A 23,386-nucleotide genomic window follows, 5' to 3' on the forward strand; every position below is an offset into this window, starting at 1 on the left:
CTTAAAAGGACAGAAACAGTATTAGATGTAAAGGGAAACAAATGGATAAACTGAGTTTAATTAGAATTAAGAATTTCTGTTCCTCAAAAGACTCCACTAAGGGAGTGAAAAGGTAAGCCACAGAACTGGACAAGATAGATGCATAAATATATCCAACAAAGGGCTTCCATTCCAAAAGTGTAAAGAATTCATACAAATCAATAACAAAGAGAAGCCAATAGTACAATAGAAAATGGGTAAAGAATTAGACACTTCACAAACAAGTTATACAAATAGCCAATAAATATATGAAAAAGTGCTCAATTCATCAGTCATTAAAGAAATGCAAAGTAAAACTCTAATGTGATACGCTACTTCACAGGTACAGAACTGCTATAAGTAAAAAAACATTAAATACCAAATGTTGGGGAGGATGTACAACAACTGAAATTTGTGGGAGTATAAACTGGTACAACTATTTTGAAAAGTTGTTTGATTTTCTTATGACATAGCAATTCCATTCCTAAATATAGACCCAATATAAATGCCTATATTTTTTCAATAAATTACATGTATAACACAGTTAATAGAAATACTATTTGTCATAGCCTAAAATGGATTCCATCAATTACAAAACAGATTAAAAATTATTGTAAATTCACATAAAAGAATAATATAAACCAATGAGAATGAATGAACTATTGCTACACGCAACAGCAAGAATGATGCTCACAAATAATGCCCTGTAAAAGAAACAATAAAAACACATACTGTATGAATCCATTCACTGAAAGCTTAAAAATAGGCAAATAATATTTGGTATTAGAAGTCAATAATGATTATCCTTAAAGGGTGGGAAGGATGGTCACAGTAAGGGGCTGAGAGAGGGGTTTCCAGGGTACTGGTAATGTTTCTTCATCTGCTTCTATGTATGTTTTCATTCTTCAAAAATCCATTGAGCTGTACACTTATGATTCGTGCAATTTTCTGCATGTACTTTATACGTTAGTTTAAAAGTTTACCCAAAAAAGACATAAAAGCCAAATTGAAGGTGCCCCCACTGATCCAAGATGGTTCAATTAATATGAACATCAGAAAAGATAAGGTCAGTAACGTACAAAACATAACAAATATACAAAAAATACAAGAATTTATAACCGAACTAGGAAAAAATCATCAGTAATGTTTGGAGATGGTAAACGCACCAACTCATTATTATAAAAACTGATAAAGTGAAAAAATCAAGCATTATACTGCCTTTCCTGTACGAATTATACTTCAGTGTAATAAAATAGTTGATGAGAGAACATTCTTCTTTTTTTTTTTTTTTTTGCAGTACACGGGCCTCTCACTGTTGTGGCCTCTCCCGTTGGAGAGCACAGGCTCCGGATGCACAGGCTCAGCGGCCATGGCTCACGGGCCCAGCCGCTCCGCGGCATGTGGGATCTTCCCAGACCAGGGCACAAACCTGTGTCCCCTGCATCGGCAGGCGGACTCTCAACCACTGCGCCACCAGGGAAGCCCTTGAGAACATTCTTCTTAATTGAAGTATTTCAGATAATAAATGCAAAAGGAAAGACAGAATTCAAAAATCACCCTACTGCAATCCTTAATGAAATAATGTTATGTGTCTGCTGATGTAATAAGAAGCACAGAGCACCACCTATATAAAGCCAAAACTAATCAGTCTCTGGCTCAAAATGGCAGTTTATAGGAACTACGATAAAAGAACACATTAAGTGAATCCTAAGGATGTAATCAGCCACATTTAGAATATGGAAAACTTACAAGACAATTGATCTGATTTTTTTCCAAAAATAAATACTGTAGGAGAAAAGGTAAGGGGGATGAGTGGGGGACTAACTGTTACAGATTGAAATTTAAGGAATACAGCAATCAAATCCATTCATGGACTTATTTGGATCTTGATTTAAACATGCCAACTACTTCAAGACATTTTTAGGTAATCCAGTAAATTTTAAATGGAATGGATATTAGATATTATTACAGAATTACTGTTAATTTACTATAGTTGTGTTTTAAAAAAAAGTCATTATCTCTTAGAGATATTATTGAATTATTTGCAGATGAAATGAAATAATGTCTGGTATTTGCTTCCAAACACTCCAGCAAAAGAAAGAGGTAGTGATTTATGAAACAAGATTGGCCAGTTGTTGATTGATAATCCTTGGTATTCTCTAATACACACACAGCGGTTCACTTTTGAGTATGTTTAAAATTTCATACATAAAGACTTACCCCATCCTTAGCTTTCACCAAGAGATCGTAGGTGGCTGGATCCCTTTCCCTGTCGATATCTTGAGAAACACAGATTTGCCCATCATGTGGGTCTATCTGGAATGATTGAGGTGCTTCATAGCTTTGGAATCCAGCATAAAGAGAATATTCAACAAAGCCATAGAGTCCTGCATCTGCATCGGAGGCTTTTACCTGTGAGACAGGAGGTTGATCAGTGAGGAAAGAGAAATGCTAGCGTCACCTTTCAATGGATCATGAATCACTATCCTGATGTGCACAGCCAAGTAGCCCGCATAGCTATTCACAAAGTGTAGGCTTTGGTTTTCTCTTTCTCTTCTCTTACCTTCTGTGACAACTCACCCTCACTGTCCTCCTCCCTTTGTGAGGTCTCCTTTTCAGTCTCCTTTTCTATTCCTATACTTTCACATGATCTCTGAAAGTGTGAGTTCCTTGGTCCATTTGCCTTCTTATTCCACTCACTACACCTAAGAGATTTCATCCAATCTCAAGGATTTAAATCCATATACTAACCACCTGATAACATACCTGTGGATTCCCACTCATACCCAAGCCCTTCAGGTGATGGGCTCAATGCTCGCCCTCACCTCTTCAGAGCAACAAGAGAAGGACAAGGAAATCAGGCACAATTACTAGTAATCCAACCCAACTGAGAGAATTCACCCTGGAGCATGAGATTTGAACTTCCCAAGCCAGATTTCCTTCCAGGGGTAATGCTCCCATCAGAGCCCCAACAGTCATGCAGACTGAACACTACACAGAGGCGCCCTGCCCAGCAGCTGCATGGGGGTGAAATCCAGTCAGTGCTCTGCTTGCCAAAAGGTGCACTTACATGGAGCTGTAACTGCACAGAGGAAAGGGCACCTTTCTCTTTGACCATAAATACTATTTATGTTAGCGGTTGTCATATGCCTGGTAGGAAAGACGAAGCAAGTGGAATTATGAAAACACTTAACTGATTTACACTAACTATGGGAGTATATAGTGAGAAATACAACAGGCTATTTATAAAACTCAACATATACTTGAGCTCATAGGCTTGGTATAATTCTTTTGATTTGCAACCTAATTAATAGTAACAGCAAACATCTAAATAGAACTTACAATAAAAGAAGCACCTTAAGGGAAGATCGACCAAAAGAAGAAGAAGAAGGAGAAGGAGGAGAAAGAAGAGGAGGTAGAGGAAGAAGGAGAAAGAAAAAAAAGTAAAAGAACTATATGCTACAGAACAGGTACTATTCTAATTGCTAAACATATATTACATACTTATAACCTATAATGAATTCCATTTTACAGATGAGAAAAGTCAGGCTCAGGGAGCTAAAGTAACTTGCCAAAGATCACATAGCTAAAAAGGGTCAAAACTACGATTCAAATCCAGGCAGTTGAACAGCAGACTACACACTCCTAATGATCATGCTATCCTGCCTCCTGTGTCACCACTTGTCATTTCGTCATTTCATCCTTTATTTACTGAAAAAACACTCCCGAAATCCCCTGACCTTCCTTCAGGGAAGAAGTTGCTAGATCAGGTGTAACATCATTCCAAGTAACTGTTTACCTCATATGCATGTGGCTTTCTCACCAGAATATCATTAACATGAAAAAAGACAACTGACAGTGATGCCTGTACTCTTGAGTCTTAGCTGAACCTTCTATTCCCCATGGCCAAATTCCAACTGAGTTCCAAACGGTAGGAAAATAAAGAGTGATGGCCACTGAAAATAAAATAATTAAGCAGATCAATTCAGAGAGTTCAATGTCCAGCTAACAGACGTTCCATAAAATGAGTACAGAGACAATGAAAGAAAGGAGCAGCTCTTGTTTGGTTCACAGGCCCCCAAAGCCACTACGATAGGGGAGAAGGAGAGAGTGGAAGAGGCACTCTGGTTTTTAGCTTCCTCAGCCCAGAAGTTAGGTTCAGCTTACATTTCACTGGCCAGAGCTAGTTACATGGCCCCAACCTAACTCAGAAGGAGACTGGGAAAAGTCAAGGATCTCATAGGCATTTGGTGAATACAGTCTCTACCACAAGTGCCACTTCATCTCTATAGGAAGACACACATATAAGATTATGTAAGTCACCAGTGGCCTCTCTATGCAGTGAAATTTAAGTAAGTGGAAAGTCACACCCTGAGAAGCCTCCCCAGTGTTATCCTACTACAGATTTCATTTTGGCAGTTCTACATATTTCTGTCAGGCTTTTTGGAGGGAGGTGAAATAGAAGACCATCAATCACCTACAATACCTACTGTTCTCAATTAAATCTAGATTGAAAAAATATCTACTTTTCATCAATACGATGTATATGCGGAAGCTAAACCTTAATTATTATGCTGCCCAAATGAAACCCCATCCCAATAACATGTTCAACAAGCACAAGTTCTCAAGAAGCCTGCCCCTTCGTTCTACTATATCTTGAACATATAACTAGAATTTGACTTTGGGGGTTATCTGTGTAGCCTATCTCAATCAGGGGCAAGTTTGCCCCCATGAAGACATTTGGCACTGTTTGGAGACAGTTTTGCTTGTCACACTGGGGAAAGGATGCTACTGGCATCTAGTGAGTTGAAGCCAGAGATGCTGCTAAACCATGCAGAGAACAGACTCCACAACAAAGAATTATCTGGCCCCAAATATCCATAGCACTGAGGTTGAGAACCCCTGCACCTGATGAAATGCTTAACAACTGGCAATATTATTTCCCTCTTTAATTTTTTTCAGCTGATGACACAGTCTTTAAAATTTATCTTCACTCTCATCTATCGCATATTCATGGGCAAAATTATTCATCCTGTGCAACCAGCTAACATGTTTGTGAGTTATTCTTCTTATCAGATGGGCTGAACCAGGAAATCCACAAACTTCCTCACTACAAAGAGCTAAATTCCAAGTACATTTGGTCTACTCCATTCTGTCAGCTGTTAATTATTTAGTAGCCTCATGTTCCCAAAGACACCAAATATATCTTCTAAAACCATATGGTATTCTCAATAACTTTGGCTTGATTGGAAGATAAATACAATGACGTTTAAATTCTAAAAATTCATTCTCAGCCTGTAATAGCACATATTAACAAATAATGTGGCTTATATAAAACAAGTTTCCTTATTTCCACTTTCAAGACCTTTTTTGTCATCTGGACTTTTGGTAAAACAAAATGTATGGAGTCAAAAGTAGGATAAGAGTACCGATCTCAATTTATGTTAGCAGTTCAGATCCTGAGTTTCAGAATCATGAAGTTAAAACGTATTCCTCCTTGTTTTTACTCAACTCCTTAAAACTATTGGCCTAATATACCAGAACAGCATTTTCCACTCACTAATAATTGGTTTTGAATGTCTACATATAATTTGGCATTTTTAAGAGGTCTACATTTTCCAATTTCCATTGACTTACACATAAAACTTAGATAATTTGAAATAATAGAAAATGGAAATGGCTTTGCCAAATCTTCAAGAGAAAATCCTGATTAGTAAGTAAATAAGCTCAGTGGGCCCTTTCTTTGGAGATAGCAGCTTAAATCAAAGAAAGAAGCATCTGGTCAGAGTCTATTATCACTATCTTATGGTGCTAAACTGGGGATCTAGAGGAGATCTTGGGAGGATCTTATCCTTGAATCCACTCAAAGAGCCACACTACAGCACCCTCAATGCCATCCTTGTATTCCTCCTCTCAGTCTCAATTTACCTGCTTTTGACTGAGAGGAATTTGATAATTTTTACTTTAAACTTATTCTCAGAACTGTTCTCCCTTAGTTTGATCTTTCACAAATTTAATGCAGACATTATAAAGATGCAAGAAATTAATAAAATATTGATATCTCCCTGATTCCATTATTAGCTTCCTGAAATTTAAAGAATTTTTACCACTTCCTTCATTTTAACATCTGGTTAAGGATTTTTCCATATGAATGTGTCACGGAGGCAGGGACAAATTGAGAACACTGGCTCTTGAAAACATGTTTTCATATTTCACAAACAGATTGGATCTATTTGCCTTCCCATCACCAGCATAGCCTCCCTCTACTTCGGAAGATATCCTCTTCAACAACTGGGCACCTTTCCAGCCAATCACACTGGCACCCTGAAACCCAAAACTCAACCCAGAGTCATAGATAGGGTAATATATTGTTAGCAACACTGTCCTTTACCTGTTGCTGGGCAATCATATCACAATTCAGTGATGTCTGTACAAAAGCCTCAGAGCCCAATCAAAAAAATGAGTGATAAACAAAAAAAGTCCCAGGGAAAAAAAAAAGTGGCTGCACTTAAAATTGAAAATTAAATAATTCACTTTAATTTGTTCTTACTGTAATTTCCAAAATTTCTACCATGAGCATAAACCAGTTTGAAGAAACAAGGTTATTGACACAACATACTTACACACAGAACTTGAAATAGAAAAAAAGGAGAAAAACGAATCACAAAATAACTTCTTACATTGAAGTGCTTGGCCAACCATGGATCCTACAGCTAAAACAGGATTATAATATTTCAGTGGAAGCTGGATTCAGGATTGGGGACCACATGGAATCAAGTATGCCACTCTCTGAATACAATTTTGGCAAGTTCACCAGCGACCAAGTCTAACAATCAAGGCTGGGCCCTTATTTTCTACACCACTCAGCTGTTCACCACACAGTGAATCATCTCCTTCTCACTGAAGCACTTCTTCATCAGACACCACACTGTGACTCTCCTTCTCCTCCTATACCTCACTGACCCCCTTCAGTTTTCTTTACTGCCTCTGTGTTCTCTTTCTGACCTCTGAATACTGCAGTGCCCTGGAGCTCAGTCTTAGGGCCACTTCGCTTTTCAATCCACAGTCATTGCCTGTACCAGGCTGAAAGGTGGTCCCCAAAAAGACTTGTCTGCTTTCTAATCCCTGGAAACTGTGGATTTTACTTTATTTTACAAAAGAGTGAATATTACCTTATATTGCCAAAGATGTGATTAAGGATTTTGAGAGGGGTTTATCTTGGATTACCCAGATGAACCCTTAATCCAGTGACAAGTGTCCTTATAAGAAAGAGTCAGAGATATCCCACAGATAGAAGAGGAGGAAGCAATGTGGCCTTGTAGGCAGAGACTGGAGTGATGCACCTACAAGTCAAGGAGCACTTTACAGGTAGAAGAATCTGGAAAAAACAAAGAACGGATTTTCCCTTAGAGCCCCCAGAGGGGCCAAAGCCCTGCTAGATTTTGTACTTCTAAACTCCAGAACTATGAGCAACAACAATTTCTGTTGTTTAAAGCCACGAAGTTCATGGTTATTTGTTATAGAAGTCCTAGGAAACTAATACATACCCTGAGTGATCTGACCCAGCCCCAGGGCATTAAACCAACATATATTCCCCCAATACTTGGACTTGCACCCCAGATTCATGCATCATCCAATTACACCTCCTCTCAAGTGACTAATAGGCACTTCCAATGTACTATGATCAAACAGAATTCTTAATTCCCACCGCTCCAAAATCTGCTGTCCTCCCAGTGTTTTTAGTGAATGGCACCACCATTCACTTATTGTTTTGGCAGCCAAAGAGATACTACTGAAATGACACCAAATCATGTCACTCTCCTGCTCAGAATCTTCCAGTGGCTTCTCATACTCATAGAATCCAGCTCTTTCATTTGACCTCACCTCCCACTTCTCTCTGACTCACTCACTCCCCTCGGGATACATTGATCTCCTTGATGAATCCACCAGCTTGTATAACTTACTCCCTCACTTCTTTCAAGTCTCTGCAAACACCGTCTAATCCCCCCAGAGGCCTTTCCTGATCACCTTACACTAGAGTGTCACCCTCACCTCTGCTATTCTCTGTCCTTGCTTTGCTTTTCTTCAGAGCACTGATCTCTATACTTCATTATATGTTTTTATGTATTTGCTTATGTAATATTTGTCTTCCCCACTGGAATTATATCACTCTTGCTCCCTGCTACATCTCCAGCACCCACAACAGTAGTACCTGGCTCAAGATGAAGATGTTCTAAAACTTTGTTGCAGGAATGAAGGAATCTAATATTGTACATAAAATGCAAGCATGTTTTAGAAATAGCTTTTATAACTAATCTAATCTATTTTGACTTTAGAAAAATTGCATAAGAACAAGTATAGAACAAGTAAGAACAAGTATAAGAACAAGATAGCTTTACAGATACCAGGGTCACCCTCCTGGAGCTTCATGGCGCTGCCCAGCCATGGTCAACCCCACCACGCTCTTTGACATGGCCACTGCCAGCGAGCTCTTGGGCCACGTCTCCTTTGAGTTGTTTCCAAACAAATTCCCAAGGACAAGCAGAAAACTTTTGTTCTGAGCACTGGTGAGAAGGAATTTGTTATAAGGGCTCCTGCTTTCAAAGAATTATTCCAGGGTTCATGTTCCAGGGTGGTAACTTCACATGCCATTATAGCACTGGTAGCAAGTCCATCTAAGGGAGAAATTTGATGATGACAATATTATCCTGAAGCATAGGGACCCGGGTATCTTGTCCATAGCAATGCTGTACCCAACATTAATGGTTCCAAGTTTTTCATCTGCACTGCCAAGACAGAGTGGCAAGCATGTGGTCCCTGGCAAGGTGAAAGAGGGCATGAATATTGTGGAAGCTATGGAATGCTATGGGGCTAGGAATGGCAAGACCAGAGAAAACATCACTGTTGCCCACTGTGGACAACTCTAATAAATTTGACTTGCATTTTATCTTAACCACCACACCATTCCTTCTGCAGCTCAGGAGAGCACCCATCATCCCTGTCTGCATGCATCATCCTATAATCTCTGTGTTCTCATGGCACTTCTTTGGGTTCCATATTTGCCTTGTCCCCCTCCAAGTCTTGCTGGACTGCAGAGTTAAGTTTATGATTATGAAATAAAAATTAAACAACAACAACAATAAAAGAACAAGATATTTCATAACACCCATCAAACACTCACTGAGGAATATTTTGTATTCCTAAAACACAATCCATTAATCAATCTATATCATCATAGAATAAAATCCAAAATGCTAAAACTTGCAAAAGAAGAAAACTATCCTCAGGCATGTGGAACTATTCAGAAATTGGAAACAGAACTGTATTTTATTTTTTTAAATGTATTTTCAGAGAACTCAATAGAGCTGTTAGATGAATAAACTGAACATATACTCTCAAGTTACAATTTAAAAAAGGTTACTTTTCTGATAATTTTTTTATTGCCTTAACTGAGGAATGGGATTAAAAGACCATTAATCCTACTACTTATTGCCCTTCTCACCACCTCCCCCCAAAAAAAACAGCCAAAGGAAATGTTGTGAAAAGAGACCAGTGGGTAGGGGTGGGGTGGTAACTTGTTATATGAGTTATTACAAAGTGTTAAATTTAAAAAGTGTGATCTCAAAAAAAAAGAGAATTAGCAGGCAGTTCAGTAGAACACAAAAGTAAGACCTGAAAAAGATCTTGGTAAACTTATTTTATTTTTTTATATATTACAAAGAAAGCATCATAAACCACTGAGGAATGTGGGTTTATCCACAAAAGTTGCTAGAAAAATTGGCAAAGTACATGGGGAAAAAAATCAAGTTTGCTATTAACCTCACACCAAAATAAATTCTACACAGATATGTTAAATGTAAATAATGAAATCATTTAAAGCACAATGAATATATAGGGGAATTCTTGGCTGATTCTTACATTGGAAAGAAATTTCAAAGCAAAAAAGAATTACAAAACTAAAACAGATGGACAGAAATCACAAAAGGAGAAGTCAATACAATGACTACATAACCGTTTAAAACTCCACTATGTCAAAAATACCACACACAAAAAATTTCAATGCAAATTGGTTATGACACCTGTAAGAAATGTAAAACAATAGTTAATATGGAAATAAATTTTTAAAATAAAAATACTGATGTCTCATTACTAAAAATTTAGACAAAGGACATAAAAAAACAATTCACAGAAGAATAAATGTGTGTAAGATTTTCAACATCACTAGTAGTGAAATAGGTGAAAAATAAAATAATATGTTTCAAGTACTGGCAATTATTAAAATTGGTGACCATTAAAATAATTGGCAACTAGTAAATTAACAGCAAATTGGCAATCATTAAAATAATATATTAAGTGTGGCAAACATGAAATAAATATGCTCTTTTTTTTAAACGTCTTTATTGGAGTATAATTGCTTTACAATGGTGTGTTAGTTTCTGCTTTATAACAAAGTGAATCAGTTATACATATACATATGTCCCCATATCTCTCCCTTCTTGCATCTCCCTCCCTCCCACCCTCCCTATCCCACCACTCTAGGTGGTCAGAAAACACCAAGCTGATCTCCCTGTGCTATGCGGCTGCTTCCCACTAGCTATCTATTTTACGTTTGGTAGTGTATATGTGTCCATGCCACTCTCTCACTTTGTCACAGCTTACAGATCCCCCTCCCCATATCCTCAAGTCCATTCTCTAGTAGGTCTGTGTCTTTATTCCCATCTTGCCCCTAGGTTCTTCATGACCTTTTTTTTGGTTTTTCTTTTTAGATTCCATATATATGTGTTAGCATACGGTATTTGTTTTTCTCTTTCTGACTTACTTCACTCTGTATGACAGACTCTAGGTCCATCCACCTCATACAAATATCTCAATTTCATTTCTTTTTAAGGCTGAGTAATATTCCATTGTGTATATGTGCCACATCTTTTTTATCCATTCATCTGTTGATGGGCACTTAGGTTGCTTCCATGTCCTGGCTATTGTAAATAGAGCTGCAATGAACATTTTGGTACATGACTCTTTTTGAATTATGGTTTTCTCAGGGTATATGCCCAGCAGTGGGATTGCCGGGTCATATGGTAGCTCTATTTTTAGTTTCTTAAGGAACCTCTATACTGTTCTCCACAGTGGCTGTATCAATTTACATTCCCACCAACAGTGCAAGAGGGTGCCCTTTTCTCCACACCCTCTCCAGCATTTATTGTTTCTAGATTTTTTGATGATGACCATTCTGATCGGTGTGAGATGATATCTCATTGTAGTTTTGATTTGCATTTCTCTAATGATTAATGATGTTGAGCATTCTTTCATGTGTTTGCTGGCAATCTGTATATCTTCTTTGGAGAAATGTCTAGATCTTCTGCCCATTTCTGGATTGAGTTGCTTGTTTTTTTGATATTGAGCTGCATGAGCTGCTTGTAAAGTTTGGAGGTTAATCCTTTGCCAGTTGCTTCATTTGCAGATAGTTTCTCCCGTTCTGAGGGTGTCTTTTCATCTTGTTTATGGTTTCCTTTGCTGTGCAAAAGTTTTTAAGTTTCATTAGGTTTTGTTTTTATTTTCATTTTTCTAGGAGGTGGGTCAAAAAGGATCTTGCTGTGATTTATGTCATAGAGTGTTCTGCCTATGTTTTCCTCTAAGGGTTTGATAGTGTCTGGCCTTACTTTTAGGTCTTTAATCCATTTTGTGTTTATTGTTGTGTATGGTGTTAGGGAGTGTTCTAATTTCATTCTTTTACATGTAGCTGTCCTCTTTTCCCAGTAACACTTATTGAAGTATGCTCTCATTTTTAAAGCCTATCTAGAAAGTAACTTTGTTTTTACCATATACATATGGTAAGCATTCTCCCAAACTTAAAAATATACCTTAACGCAGTTAGTATATTTCTAAGACTATATGTAGACAAATATTTGTATAAAAGACATATAATGTAGCATTATTTATTCTAAAACTGAAATTCCTCCAATTAAAGAACTATTAAATAAATTATAAATTCATCCATAAGATAGAATTCAGTGTATTCATGGAAACTATGTCTATACATAAAGACATATATTAAGTAAAAAAGAAAAAAGGCAAGTAAAAATTATATATAAAATATCCCATTTATGAAAAAAATCCAATATGCAGAATAAAAATTAAAAGGAAATAAACCAGAGGAGGGAACACTTCCAAACTCATTTTACAAGGCCAGCATTACCTTGATACGAAAAGCAGATAAGGACACTAGAAGAAAAGAACATTACAGGCCAACATCCCTGATGAATATAGATGCAAAAATCCTCAACAAACCATTAGCAAACCAAATTCAATAATACATTAAGAAGATTATGCACTATGATCAAGTGTGGTTCAACATCCACACATCAATCAAGGTTATATTCTACATTAACAAAATGAAGGATAAAAATCATGTGATCATCTGAATAGGTGCAGGAAAAGCATTTGACACAAAATTCAACATCCATTCATGATAAGAACTCCCAAAAAATTAGGCATAGAAGGAACATATCTCAATATAATAAAGGCCATATATGACAAGCTAACATATATGACAAGACCATATATTACAGCTAACATCATACTGAATGGTGAAAAGCTGAAAGCTTTTCATCTAAAATCAGGAAAAAGACAAGGTTTTCCATTCTCATCACTTTTATTCAACATAGTAATGAAAGTCCTAGCCACAGCAATTAAGTAAGAAAAATAAATAAAATCATCCAAATCAGAAAGTAAGAAGTAAAACTGTCTTCATTTTCAGAGGACATTATATTATATACAGAACACCCAAAAACCTTAACAAAAAAAGTGTTAGAACTAATAAATGAATTCAGTGAAGTTGCAAGATACAAAATTGATATACAAAACTCTGCTGCATTTCTAAACACTAATAATGAACTATCAGAAAAATAATTTTTAAGAAAATCCCATTTACAATTGCATCAAGAAGAATAAAATACCTATCAATATATTTAACTAAGGAGGTGAAAAACTTTATATTGAAAGCAATGAGACAATGATGAAAGAAACTGAAGGAAAAAAATAGAAATATATTCTGTGCCCATGGATTGGAAGAATTAACATTGTTAAAATGTCCATTCTACCAAAGCTATCTACAGGTTCAATGTAATCCCTATTGAAATTCCAATGGCATTTTTCACAAATATAGAACAAACAATGCTAAAACTTGTGCAGAACCACAAAAGACTCCAAATAGCCAAAGCAATCTTGAGAAAGAAGACCAAAGCTGGAGGCATCTCATTTCCTGATTTCAAATTATATGATGAAGCTATAGTAATCAAAACAGCATGGTACTGGCATAAAAACAGACACATAGATTAATGGAACAGGATAGAGAGCCCAGAAAGAAACTCACTCATATATGGTCAATTCATTTACAACAAAGGAGCCAGGCATATACAATGAGGAAAGGACAGTGTCATCAATGAAGAGTGTTGGGAAAACTGGACAGCCACATGCAAAAGAATGAAACTGGACTACTATCTTATATTATACACAAAAATTAATATCATACTCAAAATGGATTAAAGACTTGAATGTAAGACCTGAAGCCATAAAACTCCAAGAAATAAACATAGTGGGGGGACTTCTCTGGTGGCACAGTGGTTAAGAATCTGCCTGCCAATGCAGGAGATGCAGGTTCAATCCCTTGTCCGGGAAGATTCCACATGCCGTGGAACAAATAAGACTGTGTGCCACAACTATGGAGCCTGCACTCTGGAGCCCACGAGCCAGAACTACTGAGCCCGCATGCTGCAACTACTGAAGCCCACATGCCTAGAGCCCGTGCTCCACAACAAGAGAAGCCACTGCAATGAGAAGCCTGTGCACAGCAATGATGAGTAGCTCCTGCTCGCTGCAACTAGAGAAAGCCCACACACCACAATGAAGACACAATGCAGCCAAAGAATAAATAAAATTTTTTAAAAATTAAAAAAAAACATAGTGGGTCACCTCCTTAACACTGATCTTATAATTATTTTTTAGATTTGACACCAAAAGCAAAGACAACTTGCAAAAATAGCAAGTAGGACTACATCAAACAAAAAAGCTTCTGCATAGCAAAGGAAACCATCAACAAAATAAAAAGAAAACCTATGGAATGAAAAAATTGCAAATTATATATCTGATAGGGGTTCATATCCAACATATATATTAAAAATAACTCATATAACTCAATGGAAAAAAATCTAATAAAAAATAGGCAGAGGATCTGAATAGATATTTTTCCAAAGAAGACATACATGTGGCCAAAGGTACATGAGAAGGTGCTCAACAACACTAATCATCAGGAAATGCATATCAAAACCACAATCAGACAATACCTTACACCTGTTAGAAGGGCTTATCATCAGAAAGAAAAGACATAACAAGTGGTGGCAAGGATATGGGGAAAAGGGAACGTTCATGCACTGTTGGTGGGAATGTAAGTTGGTGCAGTCACTATGGAAAACAGTATGGAGGTTTCTCAAAAAATTAAAAACAGACCTACAATATGATCCAGTAGTCCCACTACTGAGTTTATATCCAAAGGAAATATAATCAGTACCTCAAAGAGATATCTGCATTCCATGTTGACTGCAGAGTTATTTACAATAACCAAGATATAGAAACAACTTAAGTCTCCATCAATGAATGAATGGATAAAGAAGATCTGGTCTGTTTATACACAATGGGACATTATTCAGCCGTGAGAAAGAAGAAAATCCTGTCATGTGCCACAACATGGATGGACCTTAAGGGCATTATGCTAAGTGAGATAAGTCAGACAAAGACAAATACTGCATGGTATCACTTATAGGTAGATCTTTAAAAAAAGAGTCAAACTCATAGATACAGATAGTAGACAAATGTTTGCCTGGGGCGGGAGAAAGAGGGAGAAGCTGGTAAAAGGGTACAAAATTTCAGCTATAAGCTGAATAAGGTCTGAGGATCCAGTATAAAACATGGTGACTACAGTTGATAACACTGTACTGTTTAATTGAAATTTGCTAAGAGACAATTTTTTTGTCCACATTTTCATAGAGATAGTTTTATTGAAACAATATTATGAAAAAGAAGTTGAGCATCAAAAATACAAAACCTAAAAAGAATTGTATTTATAGGTATTTGCCATCCATTTATACAGCTTTTTGAGAGTGCATCCTCTAGTACTTCATTCTTGAAGACCCACTAAGCACAGATGTATAAGAGTTACAAGGCCTAGGTTATTACTGATTGCTGAAGCAGGCGTCTGCAAACTTCTTCTGTAAAGGGACAGATAATAAATATTTCAGGCTTTGCAGCCCATAAGGCCTCTTTTACAACCACTCAACTTTGCCATTTTAGCGTGAAAGAGCCACAGACAACATGTAAATGAATGGCTTTGTTCCAATAAAAGTTTTATTTATAAACACCAAATTTGATTTTCATAACATTTTCACTTATCACAAAATATTATTTCTCTTTTTTTTCAATCATTTAAAAATATAAAAATGTTCTTAGCTCACAGGTGCTACAAAAACAGGCAACAGACCAGATCTGGTCCATCTGCCATAGTTTGTCAATCCGCAATCTAAATCATAGGGAGAAATCTTCTCTTAGAAAAATGGTCAGTGCTTCAGGCCCAAGACAGTAACTTTGAAGTGACTTCAGTCTAAAGTGTATCATGGGCTCATTTGAGATCCTGTGTTTGAGCTGCTTTTATTCGCAAGTTTACTCTCCATTCATTGCTGCCTCTATGTTGTATCCCTACAGTAAAGCTATATTATAAAACAGAAGGAGAAGCAGCAGCAGCAGAGGAAGAAGAAGAACCAAATGATTTTATTTTATTTCAGGGCCCAGCCAATGCTTTCGCTCAGTTAAATTTTTATATTATGCCTTTATAATGCTTGTCATTGGAAAAACTAAAACTAAAAACATTATCTTCTTTTGTGAAGCTCCTTTTAAACTTAACTGTAAACACACACACACGCACACAGTCACTCAAATCTAGCAAAATTAAAAACCCCAAACCCTCCAATGTACTGGTGCTAAAGGAATCAAAAAAAAAAGTGAGAGAAATAGAGTCACCCAGTCCCACAGCACACGGAAGTGCTCCTCCCAGAGCTCTTTTCTACCAATAACACTGTTTTCATGAGGTCAAATCTTCCAACACAGGTAAGATACTCATCCTTAAAAGAACAATTAACTGATATTTATGGCATAAAAATTAGGTTGCCAGTAGCTGATCCCCTGATTGGTAGGCTCAAAATCCTACTTGCTTTTGATTTATTAACTAATTTCAGTGATCTGATTTAGGTATTTGATATTCTTAATAATCTTGTGGCAAAAGAACAGATAGAAATACTGGTAGCAATGTTAAGTAAGTGGTTGACTCAATACTAACATTCAAAAATCAACTCACTTCGACTCCCTCTTGTGAGAACACCAGAATCACAACTAGCTGCTGGACAATCATTGGCTGGAAGACACTGGAACTCACCAAAAAGGATACCCCACATCCAAAGACAAAGGAGAATCCAAAATGAGACGGTAGGCGGGGCAAAATCACAGTAAAATCAAATCCCGTCACTGCTGGGTGGGTGACTCACAGACTGGAGAACACTTATACCACAGAAGTCCACCCACTGGAGTGAAGGTTCTGAGCCCCACATCAGGTTTCCAAACCTGGGGGTCCAGCAATGGGAGGGGGAATTCCTAGAGAATCAGACTTTGAAAGCTAGTGGGATTTGATTGCAGGACTTCAACAGGACTGGAGGAAACAGAGACTCCACTCCTGGAGGGCACACACAAGGTGGTGTGCACATCAGGAACCAGGGGAAGGAGCAGTGACCCCAGGGGAGACTGAACCAGACCTACCTGCTAATGTTGGAGGGTATCCTGCAGAGGCAGGGGTGGCTGTGGCTCACCATAGGGACAAGGACACTGGCAGCAGAAGTTCTGGGAAGTACTCCTTAGCGTGAACCCTTCCAGTCTGTCATTAGCCCCACCAAAGAGCCCAGGTAGGCTCCAGTGTAGGGTTGCCACAAACCAAACAACCAACAGGGAGGGAACACAGCCCCACCCATCAGTAGTCAAGTGGATTAAAGTTTTACTGAGCTCTGCCCACCAGAGCAAGAGTCAGCTCTACCCACGACCAGTCCCTCCCATCAGGAAACTTGCACAAGCCTCTTAGATAGCCTCATCCACCAGAGGGCAGACAGCAGAAGAAAGAAGAACTACAATCCTGCAGCCTGTGGAACAAAAACCATATTCACAGAAAGATAGACAAGATGAAAAGGCAGAGGGCTATGTACCAGATGAAGGAACAAGAAAAAACCACAGAAAAACAGCTAAATGAAGTGGAGATAGGCAACCTTCCAGAAAAAGAATTCAGAATAATGATAGTGAAGATGATCCAGGACCATGGAAAAAGAATGGAGGCAAAGATCAAGAAGATGCAAGAAATGTTTAACAAAGACCTAGAAGAATTAAAGAACAAAGAAACAGAGATGAACAATACAATAACTGAAATGAAAACTACACTAGAAAGAATCAATAGCAGAATAACTAAGGCAGAAGAATGGATAAGTGACCTGGAAGACAGAATGGTGAAATTCACTGCTGCAGAACAGACTAAAGAAAAAAGAATGAAAAGAAATGAAGACAGCCTAGGAGACTTCTGGGACATTAAACGCAACAACATTCATATTATATGGGTCCCAGAAGAAGAAGAGAGAGAGAGAAAGGACCCAAGAAAATCTTTGAAGAGATTATAGTCAAAAACTTCCCTAACATGGGAAAGGAAATAGCCACCAAAGTCCAGGAAGCAGAGCAAGGCACATACAGGAAAAATCCAAGGAGAAACATGCCATGACACATAGTAATCAAATTGGCGAAAATTAAAGACAAAGAACAATTATTGAAAGCAGCAAGGGAAAAATGGCAAATAACATACAAGGGAACTCCCATAAGGTTAACAGCTGTTTTCTCAGTAGGAACTCTACAAGCCACAAAGGAGTAGCATGATAGACTTAAAGTGATAAAAGAGAAGAAACTACAACCAAGATTACTCTACCTGGCAAGGATCTCATTCAGATTCCATGGAGAAATCAAAAGCTTTACAGACAAGCAAAAGCTAAGAGAATTCAGCACCACCAAACCAGCTCTACAACAAATGCTAAAGGAACTTCTCTAAGTGGGAAACACAAGAGAAGAAAAGGACCTACAAAAACAAACACAAAACAATTAAGAAAATGGTCATAGAAACATTCATAACGATAATGACCTTAAACGTGAATGGATTAAAAGCTCCAATCAAAAGACATAGGCTTGCTGAATGGATACAAAAACAAGACCCATATATATGCTGTCTACAAAAGACCCACTTCAGACCTAGGGACACATACAGACTGAAAGTGAGGGGATGGAGAAAGATATTCCATACAAATGGAAATCAAAAGAAAGCTGGAGTAGTAATACTTATATCAGATAAAATAGACTTTAAAATAAAGAATGTTACAAGAGACAAGGAAGGACACTACATAATGATCAAGGGATCAATCCAAGAAGAAGATATAACAATTGTAAATAAATATGCACCCAACATAGGAGCACCACAATACATAAGGCAACTGCTAACAGCTATGAAAGAAGAAATCGACAGTAACACAATAAGAGTGGGGGATGTTAACACCTCACTTACACCAATGGAGAGATCATCCAAAATGAAAATAAATAAGGAGATAGAAGCTTTAAATGACACAATAGACCAGATAGATTTAATTGATATTTATAGGACATTCCAGCCAAAACCAGCAGATTACACTTTCTTCTCAAGTGCACACAGAACAATCTCCAGGATAGATCACATCTTGGGTCACAAATCAAGCCTCAGTAAATTTAAGAAAATTGAAAATATATGAAGCATCTTTTTTGACCACAATGCTATGAGATTAGAAATCAATTACAGGGAAAAAAGCATAAAACACACAAGCACATGGAGGCTAAACTGTATGTTACTAAATAACCAAGAGATCACTAAAGAAATCAAAGAGGAAATCAAAAAATACCTAGAGACAAATGACAATGAAAACACGATGATCCAAAACCTACGGGGTGAAGCAACAGCAGTTCTAAGAGGGAAGTTTATAGCTATACAAGCCTACCTCAAGAAACAAGAAAAATCTCAAGTAAACAATCTAACCTTACACCTAAAGGAACTAGAGAAAGAAGAACAAACAAAACCTAAAGTTAGCAGAAGGAAAGAAATCTTAAAGATCAGAGCAGAAATAAATGAAACAGAAACAAAGAAAACAATAGCAAAGATCAATAAAACTAAAGCTTGGTTCTTTGAGAAGATAAACAAAATTGATAAACCATTAGCCAGACTCATCAAGAAAAAGAGGGAGAGGACTTAATAAAATTAGAAATGAAAAAGGAGAAGTTACAACAGACATCGCAGAAATACAAAGCATCCTAAGAGACTACTACAAGCAACTATATGCCAATAAAATGGACAACCTGGAAGAAATGGACAAATTCTTAGAAATGTAAAACCTTCCAAGACTGAATCAAGAAGAAATAGAACACATGAACAGACCAATCACAAGTATGAAATTGAAACTGTGATTAAAACTCTTCCAACAAACAAAAGTCCAGGACCAGATGGCTTCACAGGTGAATTCTATCAAATATTTAGAGAAGAGCTACCACCCATCCTTCTTAAACTCTTCCAAAAAATTGCAGAGGAAGGAACACTCCCAAACTCATTCTGTGAGGCCACCATCACCCTGATACCAAAACCAGACAAAGATATTACAAGAAAAGAAAATTACAGACCAATATCACTGATGAATATAGATGCAAAAATCCTCAACAAAATACTAGCAAACAGAATCCAACAACATATTAAAAGGATCAAATCCCATGATCAAGTGGGATTTATCCCAGGAATGCAAGGATTCTTCAATATATACAAATAAATCAATGTGATACACCATATTAACAAATTGAAGAATAAAAACCATATGATCATCTCAATAGATGCAGAAAAAGATTTGACAAAATTCAACACCTATTTATGATAAAAAAAAACTCTCCAGAAAGTGGACATAGAGGGAACCGACCTCAACATAATAAAGGCCATATATGACAAACCCACAGCAAACATCATTCTCAATGGTGAAAAACTGAGAGCATTTCCTCTAAGATCAGGAACAGGACAAGGATGTCCACTCTCACCTCTATTATTCAACAGAGTTTTGGAAGTCCTAGCCACGGCAATCAGAGAAGAAAAAGAAATAAAAGGAATACAAATTGGAAAAGAGGAAGTAGAAGTGTCACTGTTTGCAGATGACATAATACTATACATAGAGAAACCTAAAGATGCCAACAGACCACTACTAGAGTGAATCAATGAATTTGGTAAAGTTGCAGGATACAAAATTAATGGACAGAAATATCTTGCATTCCTATACACTAATGATGAAAAATCTGAAAGAGAAATTAAAGAAATACTCCCATTTGCCATTGCAACAAAAAGAATAAAATATCTAGGAATAAACCTACCTAGGGAGACAAAAGACCTGTATGCAGAAAACTATAAGACATTGATGAAAGAAATTAAAGATGATACCAGCAGATGGAGAGATATACCATGTTCTTGGATTGGAAGAATGAATATTTTGAAAATGACTATACTACCCAAAGGAATCTACAGATTCAATGCAATCCCTATCAAATTAGCAATGGCAATTTTTATGGAACTAGAACAAAAAATCTTAAAATTTTTATGGAGACACAAAAGACCCTGAATAGCCAAAGCAGTCTTGAGGGAAAAAAACAGAGCTGGAGGAATCAGACTCCTTGACTTTGGACTATACTACAAAGCTGCAGTAATCAAGACAATATGGTACTGGCACAAAAACAGAAACATAGATCAATGGAACAAGATAAAAATCCGAGAGATAAACCCACACACCTATGGTCAACTAACCTATGACAAAGGAGGCAAGGATATACAATGGAGAAAAGACAGTCTCTTCAATAAGTGGTGCTGGGAAAACTGGACAGCTACATGTAAAAGAATGAAATTAAAACACTCCCTAACACCATACACAAAAATAAACTCAAAATGGATTTGAGACCTAAATGTACGACTGGACACTATAAAACTCTAAGAGGAAAACATAGGAAGAACACTCTTTGACATAAATCACAGTGAGATCTTTTTTGATCCACCTCCTAGAGTAATGGAAATAAAAACAAAAATAAATAAATGGGATCTAATGAAACTTAAAAGCTTTTGCAGAGCAAAGGAAACCATAAACAAGATGAAAAGACAACCCTCAGAATGTGAGAAAATATTTGCAAACGAATCAACGGACAAAGGATTAATCTCCAAAATATATAAACGCTCATGCAGCTCAATATTAAAAAACAAACAAACAACCCAATCCAAAAGTGGGCAGAAGACCTAAATAGACATTTTTCCAAAGAAGACATACAAATGGCCAAGAAGCACATGAAAAGTTGCTCAACATCATTAATTATTAGAGAAATGCAAATCAAAACTCCAATGAGGTATCTCTTCACACCAGTTAGAATGGGCATCATCAGAGAATCTACAAACAACAAATGCTGGAGAGGATGTGGAGAAAAGGGAACCCTCTTGCACTGTTGGTGGGAATGTAAATTGATACAGCCATTATGGAGAACAGTATGGAGGTTCCTTAAAGAACTAAAAATAGAATTACCATATGACCCAGCAATCCCACTACTGGGCATATATCCAGAGAAAACCATAATTCAAAACGACACATGCACCCCAATATTCATTGCAACACTATTTACAATAGCCAGGTCATGGAAGCAACCTAAATGCCCATTGACAGAGGAATGGATAAAGAAGTTGTGGTACATATATACAATGGAATATTACTCAACCATAAAAAGGAACGAAATTGGGTCATTTGTTGAGACGTGGATGGATGTAGAGACTGTCATACAGAATGAAGTAAGTCAGAAAGAGAAAAACAAATATATATTAACACATGTATGTGGAACCTAGAAAAATGGTACAGATGAACCAGTCTGCAGGGCAGAAGTTGAGATACAGATGTAGAGAACAAACGTATGGACACCAAGGGGGGAAAACTGCAGTGGGGTGGGGATGGTGGTATGCTGAATTGAGCGATTGAGATTGACAATCAGTGTATACACTGATGTGTATAAAATTGATGACAAATAAGAACCTGCTTTTTAAAAAAATAAATAAAATTCAAAAATAAAAGAAAAATCAACTCACTTCATAATAATTCTCACACACACACACACACACACACACACACATGCGCGCGCGCACGAAGTAGCCCAAAATATACCTACATCACCTTTTACTTCCAGATACACCTGAAAACAGTTATGACTTCTGGTATCACAAGTTCTAACTGTGTGAGTTTCTTGAGCTCCAAGGTCTCTTTTGAATTGTTTATTATTAGCGTTAACAGTGTTAGTAACAAGAGTAACATTCTCTTGGTGCTGGTTCTTCTTATTATCTAACATTTACTATTGTCCTCTGTATCATTTTCACAAACAATATCACGGTATAACTTCTTTAATTATTCAACATAACTGTCATTTTCAAATATTTTACATTACTCTTCATCACCAAAGTATGATAAAATGAAAAAGAAATGTGTTTCAAGAAAATCAGTCTTTAATTGTATACTTTCATGGTATTCTTACAGGTATCTGGAAACAAAAAGAATTACACAATCAGAAACATTTTGTATATCGAAAAATGAACTTGTATTACAAATGCTGTATGATTATCAGAGACAGTCACAATGTCTAATACCATAAATCCCTAAATAACAAACAAATTCATGAGGGGATCGTAGCTAAATATTTCCTCCAAGGTGTTATTTCCCTGAAGCTCAGGCATAAATTCTTTAACCAATATGAGCTTTACATGAAACTTGGCAGAGGAAACGGGGATTACAAAAGCTGATATACCTAATTTTTTAATTTCCTCCTACCTCTAGGATTTCACAATGGGATTTACTTTCATATCTGCCTCATATGCACAGTCATCAGTGCTTTCAAACTGCTGAGTAAACATATCCTCTTCTCTCTCTGAATTTCCTGCTTTGGTGAGCTCATCAGTTACACGGTTTTAAATACTTCTTATGTTAGGATAACCTCAACTTCATACCCTCCTTGTGCTCAGATTCACCTATGAAAGAATCTCCATGACTTGCCCACTGGTTCATGAGCATCTGACATTCAACATACCCAAAATAAAACTTTCCACTTCTGCCCACCCACTGCTCCAAGTCACTTCTCTCCCCATTTCTCTCTTCTCTTTTCCAATTAGATGGCATCTCCA

The 23,386-nt window shown here is 37.0% G+C and overlaps 1 protein-coding gene and 1 pseudogene across 2 annotated transcripts in view; one reads left to right on the plus strand and one right to left on the minus strand.

Annotated features, from left to right (window-relative positions):
• The window catches only part of DCHS2 (dachsous cadherin-related 2), a gene marked incomplete at both ends in the record, with an annotated part of 287,003 nt that overhangs the window by 145,526 nt on the left and 118,091 nt on the right, over window positions 1–23,386 (minus strand). The window contains one exon of the mRNA XM_082653510.1: window positions 2,239–2,430. Within this exon, the coding sequence (XP_082509636.1) occupies window positions 2,239–2,430 (192 nt within the window). The remainder of the gene's footprint in view (window positions 1–2,238; window positions 2,431–23,386) is intronic.
• Window positions 8,463–8,945, plus strand: LOC309822222 (peptidyl-prolyl cis-trans isomerase A-like; annotated as a pseudogene). Its single transcript has one exon. The product of its transcript is annotated as a peptidyl-prolyl cis-trans isomerase A-like (transcript).

The sequence above is a fragment of the Grampus griseus genome (assembly GCF_964374135.1).
Source record: "Grampus griseus genome assembly, chromosome: 4".
Taxonomy (NCBI): Eukaryota; Metazoa; Chordata; class Mammalia; order Artiodactyla; family Delphinidae; genus Grampus; species Grampus griseus.